Source organism: Saimiri boliviensis, chromosome 2 (genome assembly GCF_048565385.1).
Source record: "Saimiri boliviensis isolate mSaiBol1 chromosome 2, mSaiBol1.pri, whole genome shotgun sequence".
NCBI lineage: Eukaryota > Metazoa > Chordata > Mammalia > Primates > Cebidae > Saimiri > Saimiri boliviensis.
The window spans coordinates 187,480,966-187,495,508 of record NC_133450.1 but is presented as its reverse complement, the minus strand read 5'-3'; the positions used below and the strand labels follow the sequence as shown (position 1 = coordinate 187,495,508).

The 14,543-nt window shown below is 43.7% G+C and overlaps 1 protein-coding gene across 8 annotated transcripts in view; it reads right to left on the bottom strand.

The window, feature by feature from the left end:
* Positions 1 to 14,543, bottom strand: part of UNC13B (unc-13 homolog B) — a 237,284-nt gene that overhangs the window by 7,386 nt on the left and 215,355 nt on the right. For all 8 annotated transcript variants that reach the window (XM_074395019.1, XM_074395017.1, XM_074395018.1 and 5 more), the window contains 7 exons: positions 13,542 to 13,631; positions 13,063 to 13,191; positions 7,652 to 7,779; positions 6,921 to 7,006; positions 985 to 1,111; positions 647 to 743; positions 277 to 420 (listed from right to left, as the gene is read on the bottom strand). In XM_074395019.1, the coding sequence (XP_074251120.1) occupies positions 277 to 420; positions 647 to 743; positions 985 to 1,111; positions 6,921 to 7,006; positions 7,652 to 7,779; positions 13,063 to 13,191; positions 13,542 to 13,631 (801 nt within the window). The remainder of the gene's footprint in view (positions 1 to 276; positions 421 to 646; positions 744 to 984; positions 1,112 to 6,920; positions 7,007 to 7,651; positions 7,780 to 13,062; positions 13,192 to 13,541; positions 13,632 to 14,543) is intronic.

Sequence of the window (14,543 nt, the reverse complement as noted above, 5' to 3'; positions counted from 1 at the left end):
TTCTACAGGGCTCTTGCCTGAGGTGGCACTTATCATCACAGAACAGTAACAACAGGGGGTAAAGGGGGAATCTCACAGTAAGGGAGAAAGACCCCTCTCAACCACAGAACACTACTAAGACAGAATCATCTGTCTGCCCCATAAACAAGCAAAAGACAATGGGGGTCACACAAGGCTTTACCTGAAGGCCACAGTGAAGAGGTGCTGAGCTCAGGCCTGTGATGTGGCTATGAGTGTAGTGGTGGTAAGGAGGAGGGAGTAGGCAAGTATGGTTACCTTAGCAAACCTCCTCATATAGTGGGCAAGGATGCTGGGGTCCGGGCATTCTAGCTTCCGGATGATCTCAAAGCTCTGATTGAGTTGTGTGAAGACGTCCACCACAGAGCAGGAAAAGAGTGCATGCTCTGATGTCTGCTGGAACTAAAGACCACGCACAGGGTCACCATCCACAGCTGCTATCTTTTCCCAAGCTTGTAGAGTTTGAAAAGGCTCTGCCCAGCAGGGGTGGCTTGGTGGCCCTCAACAACCCTCCTAGAACTCCACAGGGCAGAGAGAGCCATCCTGGCTAAAGCCTGAGAACTTCTGCCAATAGCTAATTGCTGGGAGACCTGGCCTGGCCTCTGTGCAGCCAAAGCCCCTCACTTACACCATCCTTCTTATCTCGTTCCAGGGCCCCACGCAGGAATTCCAGGGATACATCCTCATTCTCATCCAGCCATTGTAGCACAAACTGCTCAAACCACCTGCAGCCAGAGCAGGAGAACTAGGGGTTAGAACTAGTGGTTGGAAGATGCCACGTCCTGACAGCTCCACCAGATTGGGATCCTTTGGATGGCAGGGCACAGTTTAATATACTTCTCTGTCTACACTGGTACCTGAAACAGGCAGTCCCCAAGACTAGCTTGCTGAAATGAATTGTGGATACTAGCTCTGCCCACCCAGAGGGCCCTCTTCCCTTCCCTCTGTAGCCACATGATGACTCACGCTGGGTACTCCGGCACCTGCCCGTGGAGGACAGGCAGATCCCGCACGTATTCATTGTGGAGCCACTTCACCTTGAAGTGCAGGTTCATGTAGTCAGCACTCTTACACAGGCGGTCTTTCTCATGCTCTAGTGGCAGGGAGAGAGGCTAGGTCAGGTCCCAGCAGTAGAGGCCATGGTTTCTGAATCTTCCCAAGGCAGCAGATCTGGTCAGGTGGCTCCATCAGATGCCTTAGGACAAGAGTGACTGCCAGCCTCCTTCTCACAGCCATCTCTCCCTGCCAGTGTTCTGCTCAGCAACTCTCCACAAGCCCAAATCTTCCTCTAGAGAGACTAAGCCAGACTCCCACATAAAGCCTACAGTCTTTTTGCTCTAGTGTTTGGAAGTGCAGTCTTTTTGCTCTAGCGTTTGGCCTCTGGTGAAGAAGAGGAGAAAGGGCCATGGGTGCTGATGTTGATTAGTAGGGAGACTGCCCTGGAGTGTAGAGTGCAATGGTTTTCCAGGGCTGTTCTAATCACAGTAGCTGAGCCATCATTCAGACAGGCTTAAAGGCAGAAATGAGCAGGTGTACATGGCATGAATGGATCAGTGACAACTACACAGAGACAGGGAAAACCGAACTGGGCCCAACTTGACAGGAAGAGCAGTTGGGCAGCCATGGTGTAATGGAATCTTGAGGCAAACTGAAGGGTTCCAGGGCAGAGCTAAGACACTGAGAAAATGAATTCTCAGGGAAGTATGCAAATATGAATAGTCAGTTTGGAAACTATGGAAACACAGCCAGATGAAAGGATTATCATGCTGCAGAAAATGGGGCACTTATTATGAACTGAAAAAGTCATCTAGCTGAATCTCCAGAGCCTTCTGGAAAATCTAGGACAAAGATCACTCTCAATTTGCTCAGAGTCTGGAGCACTGGCCACACCCACAGGTTCTCTTCCTCTACCCCCTTTATAGTTGAAGCACTAATTTGAATAATAAAATCAATTGTATGCTGACACATCAACATAAAAGCAAGCAAATGTGGGAGAGGACTAAGCAACAGAGAATAGAAGGCCACTATCTGTGGCCTGGACTGTGTTGTGGCCTGGACTATGTTGCTGAACTTTGAATTGCCATTGGTGATGCTCTTCCAAGTCAAGGCAGAACATCCAGGCTGGGGCAGCTGGCCCTTGTGAGTTAGTGCAGCAGACACTGAAGGAGGAAATGGAAGCCCAGGATTCAGCCTCAAAGGACTTCAAGTCCCGGGAATTTCATCCCCTGGCACTGCAGGCAGCACTGTCTCCATCTAAAGTTGCATTTGCAGTCTCTTCTATGAAGCAGTGAGCAGAAGAGGGAAAAGGTGTAAGACTAGAGGCAGAAGGACAACCAAAAGTTCTTACCACCCGGAAAGAGGACTTTTCGTATACGAATGACAGTGGTTGCTTGTGACAGAGCAGAGACACCAATGGGCAACAAAGAGAGTGAAAAAATCAGGGACATCAGAGAGACCCTCAGGGACATCCAAAGAGAGACCCTCTCTTCCACCCCCATCCCCTGCTATTATTATTATTTTTAACTGCTATTCTTAAACCAGTCTAAGAATCTAGAAATGGGCCAGGAGTGGTGGGTGGATCACAAGGGCAAGAGATTGAGACTATCCTAGCTAACACGGTGAAACCCCACCTCTACTTAAAATACCAAAAATTAGCTAGGCATCATGGTGGGTACCTGTAGTCCCAGCTACTCAGAAGGCTAAGGCAGGAGAATAGGAGAATAGTTTGAACCCAGGGAGGTGGAGGTTGCAGTGAGCTGAGATCGCACCACTGCACTCCAGCTTGGGCGACAGATAAAGACATCATCCAAAAAAAAAAAAAAGGAACCTAGAAATATCAGAGGGCTCTCCACCTTCCTTTTCAAGCAGGGCTGCCCATCACTCCATAACTCCCTAACTCTTTGTTTTAGTGATCTTTTAAGTTACTGTTTTTACATAGAATTCTCACTTTCTCTGCCAATTCATTATCTGCATTCTGGCCCCCAGCCCTAATTTCTACATTAACTTCTCTGGTATAAAAACTAACTGACAAATTCTGAAACACCAGTCATACTTTAAACTATTATAACAAGTCCCATGGAATCATGCTCCAGTAAAGTTGTCTGATCAGTGGGAGTAAAATCTGTCAGAAAGGCCAATCCATAATCTCCTGTCCCTGACTTCCACCTAACCCCCTCCTCTCCTCCTGAAGAGCTCTTCCAACCTCATGATTTCAACTACCCAGTTTGCTGATATCTCCCCCTAAGCTCTCTTTGGTTCTGGTAATGTCTATATAAGCTGCTGCTGCCTTTTTTTTTTTTTCTTCTTTCTTTTTTTGAGACAGAGTCTCACTCTGTCGCCCAGGCTGGAGTGCAGTGGCGCTATCTCTGCTCACTGCAACCTCAGCCTCCCGAGTAGCTGAGATTACAGACATGTGCCACCACATCCGGCTATTTTTATACTTTTAGAAGAGATGGGATTTCACCATGTTGGCCAGGACGGTCATGGACTCCTGAACTCAGGTGATCCACCCGCCTCAGCCTCCCAAAGTGTTGGGACTACAGGCATGAGCCACCATGCCTGGCCTATATAAGCTTCTGACAGAACATTTCATCATGGCTAGATTTAACTTGCCCCTATTTCTTACCATCTTAACATCTACAGCTGAAGTGGAACAGGGTACATCAACTAATCTTACCCTCTTGTTCAATGCTGAGAATTATCCTCAAATCTTCCTTCCACTTCTTTATTTGTATCCAGTTAAATCACCAGCCCCTGATTTTGCCCCCAAATGTTTCTAAAATCTATTCATTCCTTCTAGTTACACTGTTACCTGCCTAGGTCTCATCACCACTATCTCTAATCCAGATTACTACAGCAGCCTCCAGACTGGTCATTCCGCCTCCCAATCCATTCTCCACACTGCAGACCGAGCAAGTGGCCCTTCTACATAATAATCTGATCATGTCAATCCCTTGCTTGACATATATCAGTGGCTTCCAACTGCCTCAAGACAGAGTCCAAAAGTTGGCTGGGTACAATGGTTCACATCTGTAATCTCAACATTTTGGGAGTCTGAGGTGGACGGATCACTTGAGGCTAGGGGTTCAAGACCAGACTGGCCAACATGGTGAAACCCTGTCTCTACTAAAAATACAAAATTTAGGTGGGTGTGGTGGCGCATGCTTGTAATCTCAGCTACTTGGGTGGCTGAGACACAAGAATCGCTTGAATCCAGGAGGTCGAGGTTGCAGTGAGTCAAGATCACACCACTATACTCCAGTCTGGGCAACACAGCGATACTCTGTCTCAAAAAAAAAAAAAAAAAAAAAAAAAAAAAAAAAAAAAAAAACAGTCCGAAGGCCTATGCATGGCTTACAACCTCCTTCATGATCTGACTGTCATATCTCTCCATCTTCATGTCTTATTTATTTCTTCCCCTGCCCTCTGAAGTACTAGTCACACTGAATTACTGCGCTTCCAGTTCTCCAATCATGCCAGCTCTCTCTAGATCCCAGCCTCTGCATGAAATGTTCCGTGTCTCTCTTTCTTATCACTACCACTCTCCTGGCTAAGTCTTATTGCCCTTCAGGTTTCAGCTTGTATATCACCTCCTCCAGGAAGCCTTTCTAGGTCCTCAGAGTCTGGGTTACATGGTTCTCCTATGTGCTCTCAGCACCCTATGCTTACTCCTCTTGTGGCATTATAACTTTGTGTTGTAACTGCCAATTTATAAGACTGTTTTCTAGACTGCTCTGTGAGCTTCTTAAGGGATGGTGCTATGCCTTGTTTATCTCATTGGATTCCAATAACCAGAACAGTACATGGCACAAAGAAAATATTCAATAAACATTTGATGAATGGAGTGGGGATTTACTGTAAAGCGGCAAGAAGGAACTTTTGTTTGGTATTTTAATTGGGAGAGTTGTTACACAGATGGGCTTACTTGTCAAAACTCATCAAATTATATTCTTAAAGTATTCTTGTTACATTGTACATAAATTATACCTCAGTAATGTTGACTTACAAAATATTTGGCGAAGGACAGCATTTTCAACTTTCCTTTTATAGTCAGATTCAATGCCACTCTCCTATCATCCAGGCCTCCAAACTCCTCCCCTTCTCTTGCCCTCCATATTCTGACAATCCCCAAGTCCTGTTCTGGCTTCCTTCCAATGTCTTTCAAAGCCCATTCTCCTCTCTCCACTTCTCTTCTCTAATCCCAGTGCCCTCTATCCCTAAGTTATTACAACAGCTCTTCATTATCTGCATTCTCTGATTCTGGTCTCTCCCTGCTGCCCTCATCTCCCACTGAAGTAAATCTTATTAAAATGCTACTAAAAAGTAAATCTTATTAAAATATCTATTAAAATAAATACATTGCATCTCTGCTCATAAGCCTACGATGGTTTCTTACTGTTCTTAATAACTAAGATTTAGTCAGTGCTGAGTAAGCGCCAGGCAATGTGCTAACCATGTAATAAACATCTCAGTACTTCATCAGTTCAAAGAAATAGACGCTATCATCATTCCCATTTTACAGATGAGAAAATGGGAGCTCATAAAAATGTAGTTTGGACCAAATTCACCCTGCAGTGTAGGCAGTGAAATTGAGGTTTGAAATCAGACCAACATTAATTCTTTCTCTTAAAGTAGAAGTTTTGAATCCTTTTGTGTTTGTTTTAAACATTAGCAGAACTCCCCTTTCAAAAAAATATCTCATCTAGAATCCCATGTAAGATTGATAAAAGCAGGGCTGGCTGAGCCGGCATCATGTAAAAGAAGCCTAGCCTCTGGGTTTCCCTTTAACTTAGCTCCTGAGATAATTCTGTTTGAAAACTTCTGCTCCACCTCACACTGCCTCTCTTATGGAGTTGATTCACTTTTCACAGGTATTTTCTCTTTTCCCCCAAACCCACTGGAGCTGGAGTTCTTCAAGAACTGAGACTGTACTCCCCATCAGGCTAAACGGCATCTGGAAGGAGAGACGGGTGACCTCCTCACTGGCCTGACAGCAGGGAGCCCTGCTCTGGGCTTGTATTACAGAATACACATGTGTAGTCTGTGGCTGGCTCAAATATAACACAGATCTTCAAGGTTCTTTCAGTCACAAGACTCACTGATTCTAAACCTCACAAATTTAAGAGTCTGAGGGTGGCTGATCTGTCCTGCCATCCCACCCAAATAACAGATCCAGACTCTGCTTTGTCCTTGCCCAGATGGCTCCTCCTCCTCCTAGATGGGCTTTCACAGACTGAGGAGACAGACTACCATACATAAACAGGCAGGAAAGGCTGCTAAATAGGTGAGTGCAGATGGGTACAGATGGGAAGGTCTGATACAGATAGGGAGTGATATCTTTGTGGACCAAAGTAGGAAATGAATAAAAGAACAAACTGAATGAATAAAGATGAATAATAATTTGCCTGTGGCCCTGCTCTACAGGAGAAGTGAGGGAAGAAGTGTCTTCCTGGCATTGGAATACTAATCCAGAGCAGCTTTCAAGAAAAGCCAGGCCAGAGAGTCCCCAGCATAAGAAAACAATTATATCTATCTGCATATTTAAGGTTCTCTGATTCTTTAAAACTGAAGTTTCACAAGACCATTCTCCAGGAAGTAGATCACCTAAGATTACCCACTATGGGAGAAGCTGATCTCTAGGCTGGGAAGGTCTTGAACAGGCAGTTGTTCCAAAGCTAGAAGGAGGAATCTACATCCACATAGCCATTTTCATTATTTCCTTTGGCTGCAACTTTGCCCTCCCAAGGTCTCCTGGGGCCTACCTCCCACCAAGCCTAGAGTTCCTTTCGTTTTTCACTATACCACTCACCCAGAACTTGTAGTTGTCTAGAAGAGGAAAGGGATAGTGAATGAGGAGCTTGGGCTAGGAGCCTGGCAGTCCACTGATTTGGACAGACCCTTACCCTCCAATGCATATTTCATGTCTTGGGCAAACAGATGCCACATCACTTCTGCGCTGACTTTTCCCACATTCAACTCCTGAGGAAACCTGGATCACGGAAGAAACCAAAGTCAGAGAATAAGGCAAGAGCCACTTGATTTGATTCATTTCAAGGCTAAAGTGCCTAGTTCTTGGAAGTCATACTGGAGAGAGGAGAATCCTAGGGAAAAGGGCTAGGTCCAATCTGGAGAAAAGGGACCTGGGGGTCCAGGGGCCAGTGACATGACAAGTGGGGGCAGGACAAGTTGGGATAGCCCCGTAGGCAAGATGGGGTTGGAGCAGAAGATGCCCAGAAGACAGGGAATTGAGAGGCAAAGGCTGGAAAGTAGGCTCAGGCTAAATAACCTGGAGGAGAAAGGGCAAGGGGGTGGGCTAGAAGAATCCCACTTTATTGCCAGTGGACAGACACATACACACATGGTCTCTGGATCCCCTGGGGCTCCTATGGCAGCCACAATCCCAGAAGCCTCTCACTTCAGGGAGGCTGGCTCAGTCTGGGCAGGGATCCCCATTATATTTCCACACCTGTCTCCAGAAACAGTTACCCAGACAGATACAAGGGACAGAGGGACAGATGGACGGACAGGAAGAAGAGGTGGCACTGCAAACATACAGAGACAGGAAAGAAACAGGTTGTTAGACAGATGGACAGACCAACCACCAACATACAGGGCCAAAGAGGGTGATACTCACTGGTTCAGAACAGGTGTGTAGGAATTCTTATCTTCCTCTATGATTGACACAATAAGTGTGATGAGCTTTGGCCAGAAATCCAGGTTCCGAATGCTGGGCCCTTGTTCCTCTGGAGGTAGTTCCTGCTTCTTGATCCAGAAGAGACAGTGAGAGAGAGGGAGAGTCAGAGTAGAATGTGGAGAATGTCTCCAATGATCCTCTTTCTCTTCCCCTCCCCATACCTCTTCCTGTAGAATTACGGACCTTTCCTCTCCTAGAGCTGTCTTCCACAAAACTATTACTGTTCTGTAAGAGTGACTATTGTGAGACCCCAGACACAGGGAGCCTATCCCCGAGAACTTCTCTCCTCAGCCCCAGGGCACTGCTTTGATAAACTTGGTTAGTCTAGGAGACATAAAGATGTTTATCCTCCTTCTTCCTTCTCTCAGTTGCTATGAGCAGAGTAACTCCCTGGCTAACAACCCCTCCAGCCTCACTAAGTAGGTCTAGTTCTATGTGGCCCCCACAGGCAGGCAGCGCTCCTTTTCTGGTGGTATTCCTTCACTGACACCACACCACCACCACACACATACATATCTCAGCTCTGAGAAAGCTCTTTCAACTTCTGCAGGAACTACTGCACAGATATAGTGTGCATTTCAGCCTTTCAGTGGAGTAGGACTTCCCTTGACTCTCTGAAGTTATTAGGGGGAAGAACTACATCTAGGAAGATATTGGGCTAGCTGGATAAGAAAGGGCCTTGCCTGGGAAAAGACAAGGGAATATAATGGTACCTTTCAGGTAAAGAGAAATCACTTTATATTCAGAGCCCAGAAAAGGGAAGTAGGAGTCACCACAGGGAAGCTGGAACACACATTATCTCCCACTAAGACAAAGGCATAGAAGGACAGGAACAGGGCCTTTACGTGGGATGCCATGTCACTGAAAAGCCTCCACAGTCCTTAATTAGCCTGCATTTTCAAGAAATTACTAGAAACCCAGAAAGAATCTTTAATATCACATGAATACATTTCTTCCTTTTATTTTTTCTGTCATTATCCTGGATCAGGCTCTTATATCATTCAAGGATTTCTGAACTGGTCTTTGATCTCCAATCCAATCCCTCCTCCTTGCAGCTATCAGTGATCTTTCTACAAAGAAAATCTCAAAGTCTTACTCCTCTGCTTAAAGCCCTTCAACAGCATTCAATGAAGTTTAAATTCCCTTGAAGAGGTCCTTCACTTCCCTTGTTAGCTGTATTAAACCACTGCTCAAGGAAATAAGAGAGGACACAAACAGATGGAAAAACATTCCATGCTCATGGATAGGAAGAATCAATATCATGAAAATGGCCATACTGCCCAAAGTAATTTATAGATTTAATGCTATCCCCATCAAGCTGCTATTGACTTTCTTCACAGAATTGGAAAACAAAACAAAACAAAACAAAAAAACAAAAAAAAACACCTTAAACTTCATATGGAACCAAAAAAGAGAAGAGCCCACATAGCCAAGACAATCCTAAGGAAAAAAAAAAAAGCTGGAGCCATCACACTACCTGACTTCAAACTATACTACAAGGCTACAGTAATCAAAACAGCATGGTACTGGTACCAAAACAGAGATATAGACCAATGGAACAGAACAGAGGCTTCAGAAATAACGCCACACGTCTGCAACCATCTGATCTTTGACAAACCTGATAAAAACAAGCAATGGGGAAAGGATTCGGTACTTAATAAATGATGTTGGGAAAACTGGCTAGCCATATGAAGAATGCTGAAACTGGATCCCTTCCTCAGACCTTATACAAAAATTAACTCCAGATGGATTAAAGATTTAAACATAAGACCTAACACCGTAAAACCCCTAGAAGACAACCTAGGTAATACCATTCAGGACACAGGCATGGGCGAGGACTTCATGACTAAAACACCAAAAGCAACGGCAACAAAAGCCAAAATAGACAAATGGGATCTAATTAAACTAAAGAGGTCTGCACAGCAAAAGAAACTATTAGTAGAGTGAACCAGCAAACAACAGAATGGGAAAAAAATTTTGCAACCTACCCATCTGACAAAGGGCTAGTATCCAGAATCTACAAGCAACTTAAACAAATTTACAAGGAAAAAACAAACAACCCCATCAAAAAGTGGGCAAAGTATATGAACAGACACTTCTCAAAAGAAGACATTTATGCAGCCAACAAACCTGAAAAAAGCTCATCATCACTGGTCATTAGAGAAATGCAGATCAAAACCACACTGAGATACCATATCATGCCAGTTAGAGTGGCAATCATTGAAAAATTAGGAGACAACGAATGCTGGAGAGGATATGGAGAAATAGGAATGCTTTTACACTGCGGGTGGGAGTGTAAATTAGTTCAACCATTGTGGAAGACAGTGTGGCAATTCTTCAGGGATCTAGAACTAGAAATACCATTTGACTTAGCAATCCCATTACTAGGTATATACCCAAAGGATTATAAATCATTCTATTATAAAGATACATGAACATGTATATTTATTGCAGCACTATTTACAATAGCAAAGACTTGGAACCAACCCAAATGCCCATCAATGACACACTGGATAAAGAAAATGTGGCACATATACACCATGGAATACTATGCAGCCATAAAAAAGGCTGAGTTCATGTCCTTTGCAGGGACATGAATAAAGCTGGAAACCATCATTCTCAGCAAACTGACACAAGAATGAGAAACCAAACACTGCATGTTCTGACTAACAAGTGGGTGTTGAACAATGAGAACACATGGACACAGGAAGGAGAATATCACACACTGGGGCCTGTTGGGGGTTAGGGGGCTGGAGGAGGGATAGCAGGGAGTTGGGGGATAGGGAAGGGATAGCGTTAGGAGAAATACCTAACGTAGATGACAGGGTGATGGATGCAACAAACCACCATGGCAAGTGTATACCTATGTAACAAACCTGCATGTTCTGTACATGTACTCCATAACTTAAAATATAATAATTTTTTTAAAAAAACTAATATCTACCAAAAAAAGTTTAAATTCCTTAGTTTATATCTTCCAGAATATAACTGTCTCTCAACCTCATACCTTACAACTCTTTTTGTTCCATCTATCACCACACCACCACCACTTATTTACTGCTTATTATGTGCCAGGCACCCTGCTAAGACCTTTACACACATTATCCTATCTAATCCTCACAACAACTCCATTGAGTAGAAATTATTATAACCTTCAATTACAGATGAGGAGAGTGAAGGGCAGCAAGGTTACATGACTTGTCCAAAGTCATGCAGTTGTAAACAGCAGAACTAAGATTTGATCTCAGATAGCTCAATCTTATAGCCTCATGCTGTAAGTTGGGATTACAGGAGCCTGCCACCACGCCTGGCTAATTTTTTTGTATTTTTAGTAGAGACGGGGTTTCATCATGTTGGCTAGGCTGGTTTTGAACTCCTGACCTCAAGTGATCTGCCCACCTCGGCCTCCCAAAGTGCTAGGATTACAGGCATAAGCCACTACGCCCAGCCTGCATATACTTCTTTAACCTACTCATGCATAATTCTGTGCCTCCAAAATTCTGTTTTCTCTCTGGTATGCCCTTTCCCTCCAGCCCCTTTCTTTAGCTAAGTCCTACTCCTTCCTCAAAATTCAGATTGAACTTTACCTCCTCTGAGAGGTTTTCCTGACATCCCTGGTCTGGGCTCCCAGAGCACCCTTTGTGAATCTTTGGTGTAGATGTATCAGAAAACTTCAACTATAATAAAATGCAGTAAAAACAAAATAACAACAACAACAAAAAAATAAATATAGTAATTTGCCCTGATTTCCACCAAACAATGAGATCCCTAAAGGCTGAAATATCTCTTACTCGACTTTATGTCTAATGCTTTGTTTGATAAGTAAATGGATGGATGAATGAACTAATGACTTAAGGTCAATAGATGGAAATTTTAAAAGACATCAAGAGTTTAGGTCAATGTATATATGGAATAAGGAAAAATGAAATTGAGAAAAAGTACAAAGCAGATATCAAAATACAAAGGCCAAAGGGTATCCCTGAATAGTTTATGAACTCTCTTGCAAAGTCGAGTTCATTCTCATGGTGGGGATAGAGACCAAATATTCAAACAGACTCTGCATAGTTGAAAGATCAAAGCTGAGAACAGTATCTTGCCTCCACCAGAGAGCTGCCACAGACAGATGACAGAGGAGCCCAGAACATATCAAGTAAAACAAAGCCCTCAGGAAAACCTCCCACGGACTTCAGAACCAATGGGAAGTTTTATAAATCTTAAAAGCAAGAAGCCTTAAATCCATGGCTGGCACAGAAAATACACTTGGGAATGAGAAGAGGCAGTATGAACAAGATCTTAGTCTTTACTAGGATACTCAGGAGGCTTCACAAATTGGATGTATTTACCTAAAGATAAATGTCCAAGAGATTTAGGTTGTCCTGCCATCATTGTTTGTCCAAATAGGTTATCTCAAACGCCCCTTGTTCTATGTAGCTTTTCCCAGTATCTGATCAAGAGTGGGAAAAGAATGTTCTCCTCCTTGGAATTCCTTGAATCTTATCCCTTTTTTAAGGCCCTTCAAACAGACTTCTTTGATTGTAGGTATATATATGTTTATGAGACTGCAAACTTACTGAAGGAGAACTGTGCTCTCCTCAGAGCTGGCCTAGAACAAACATTAAATATATATTTGTTGGACTAAAGGGAATCCACTGCAAATATATGGTCAGCAAGAAACTCCTAAGACTGGAACTGGAACTGAGTAACTGGAGCTAGACGTAAGTGCTAGCTTTAAAATAAGTTGGGAGCATGGACAGAGGATACTATTAGAAGGATCTAGAAAAATGTACTAAGTCATTAGCTACTGACTTAGGATGCCAGGCTAAAACAAGTCTCACAGCCTCACAGAAGGATAGGGTCAGCCTTGATAGCCAGTGGATGAATATGCCCAGAAGAACCACACATTTCAGAGAGAAGTGATTAAAGGGAAAAGTAAACCTTCCAGGAGCCAGCAGCTCAGAGAGTCCACTTCAGATCTCAGAGGAAGGCAACCCAGAACTTACCATGGTCCACATGACTAAGACTAAAGTTAAACTTAGGGGAGAAAAAAAGACTCTGGGATAGACTGAGAATTCACCTACTCAACCCGTGAACTGTGCATGAATTCATGTTTACTTTCTTCAGCACCATTATTGTTGCCATTTCTGTTCAATTCAGGTATGTCTCATCTTGCCCAGGGGACCCTTTCCATCCACATATCTCACATGGTCCACATGGTTTATACTCCAAAACTCACTCACTCTTGAGAACATCAAGTGCTTTGTTCTGAGTGCCTTTCCAGCACCATCATGAAGGAAAGCTGAGGCTCCAAAGAGCCACTGATGGCTGACCCCACCTGATCCAGAACCTCTTACCAGCTGGTACTGGCGGCTGTATAAATCGTGGCAGTTGTTGAAGATATATTCGTATGTGGAGTTCAAACAGGCCTTTACACAATCCTTTACCACCTGGCTAGCTCTTGGAGGGCTTTGCAGTTCTTGTACCTGCCAATTAAAAGAAGAAATATGGGCCCAAGCTCCTGCTCACCTGGGTGGGATATTCTCCTAGTACTACCCCAAACCTACTCTAGATTCTTTCATCCCTGTATGGGTCCCTAGACCTTTCCCTGTGACAAAATTGCCAGGAAAGCTGACAGGGAAAACTTCCAGCCCATCCTCATAGATCTATAGTCTATGTGCTCTCTCAGAAGTAACACAGGGAACAGGTACATGGAAATGTAAGCTTAGAGGTGATGAATCCTGTAGCCTCTGACTCTACCCAGTGATTCTTATTCTTCATGTTCCTGTAGCCAAATCTTCAGCCCAGCACCACCCAAGCCCAGTCCACTTCTTACCTTCATTCTGAAGAAAGTAATGCTGGTCAGCAAATCCACTGTGGATTTTAAGTCCTGAAGCCGTTCAGGACTCCCAGCAGGGAAATTATTCTGTTGCAAATCAAGCAAATGTAAGAAAGGAACAGAGGACTATGAAAACCTTCCCTGCCAAAAGTAATGACATCAAAAGCTTCCCTAATTGCTACTCACTGGTATTTTCTCTAGTTGAGCTGGGCAAAAACACTTAATGTTACAGGTCTCCCTCTTTCTTTTCTACTGATACAAATAGGCTCTTGCCAAAAGCAGGGGTTAATACTCCCCACCCTAGAAAGCAACACATCCTCCCTCCAGCCCTACTTCCCATGCAATGTATAAGCACTGTACAAAAGAACACACAGGCACACACACACTTATACACATGCTTTTCTTGGATAAACAGTCTTACACACAAACAATTGAGTTCTTCAAAAGTTACAGTCTAACTGTATATCTTGGAATATAAGTGGAGCCACACTACAGACCAAACTGAGGTCCAGGACCTGTACTTTCCGTACAATAGACCCCAGCTCTTCTACTGTTCTGCAGCCAGCAGATGGCAGATCTCTGAGCAGAACTGCTTTTGGAGTGAGCTCCTTAAGAATTTCCAGCCATCCTTACATCATTCACTTTGGCACAAGTCTTAGGAGGGAGCTGCCATGAGGAGCTGAAGGGAGATGCTGAGCCTCTCTTCACTTTAATGGTCAGTTTTTTAAACCTTCAAATGGCTACTTATATGCCAAATATAAGATATACAGTCAACTGTCCATTATTTGTGCAAATGGAGGGCGCTCGAGCGCAGATAATTAAAACCTCACTTGTTTTTGACTTTAAGGTTGTTTTTATACTTACTTTTTAATGTGCGTATATTGCCTGTTCTGAAAATTCACAACACTTTAAAGCAAGTAATAAAGGCATTCTAAGATCTAACATAAGAGGAACTGAGAAACTGCCCATTTCCTTATCCTGTCCTGTCCCAGGTACCCA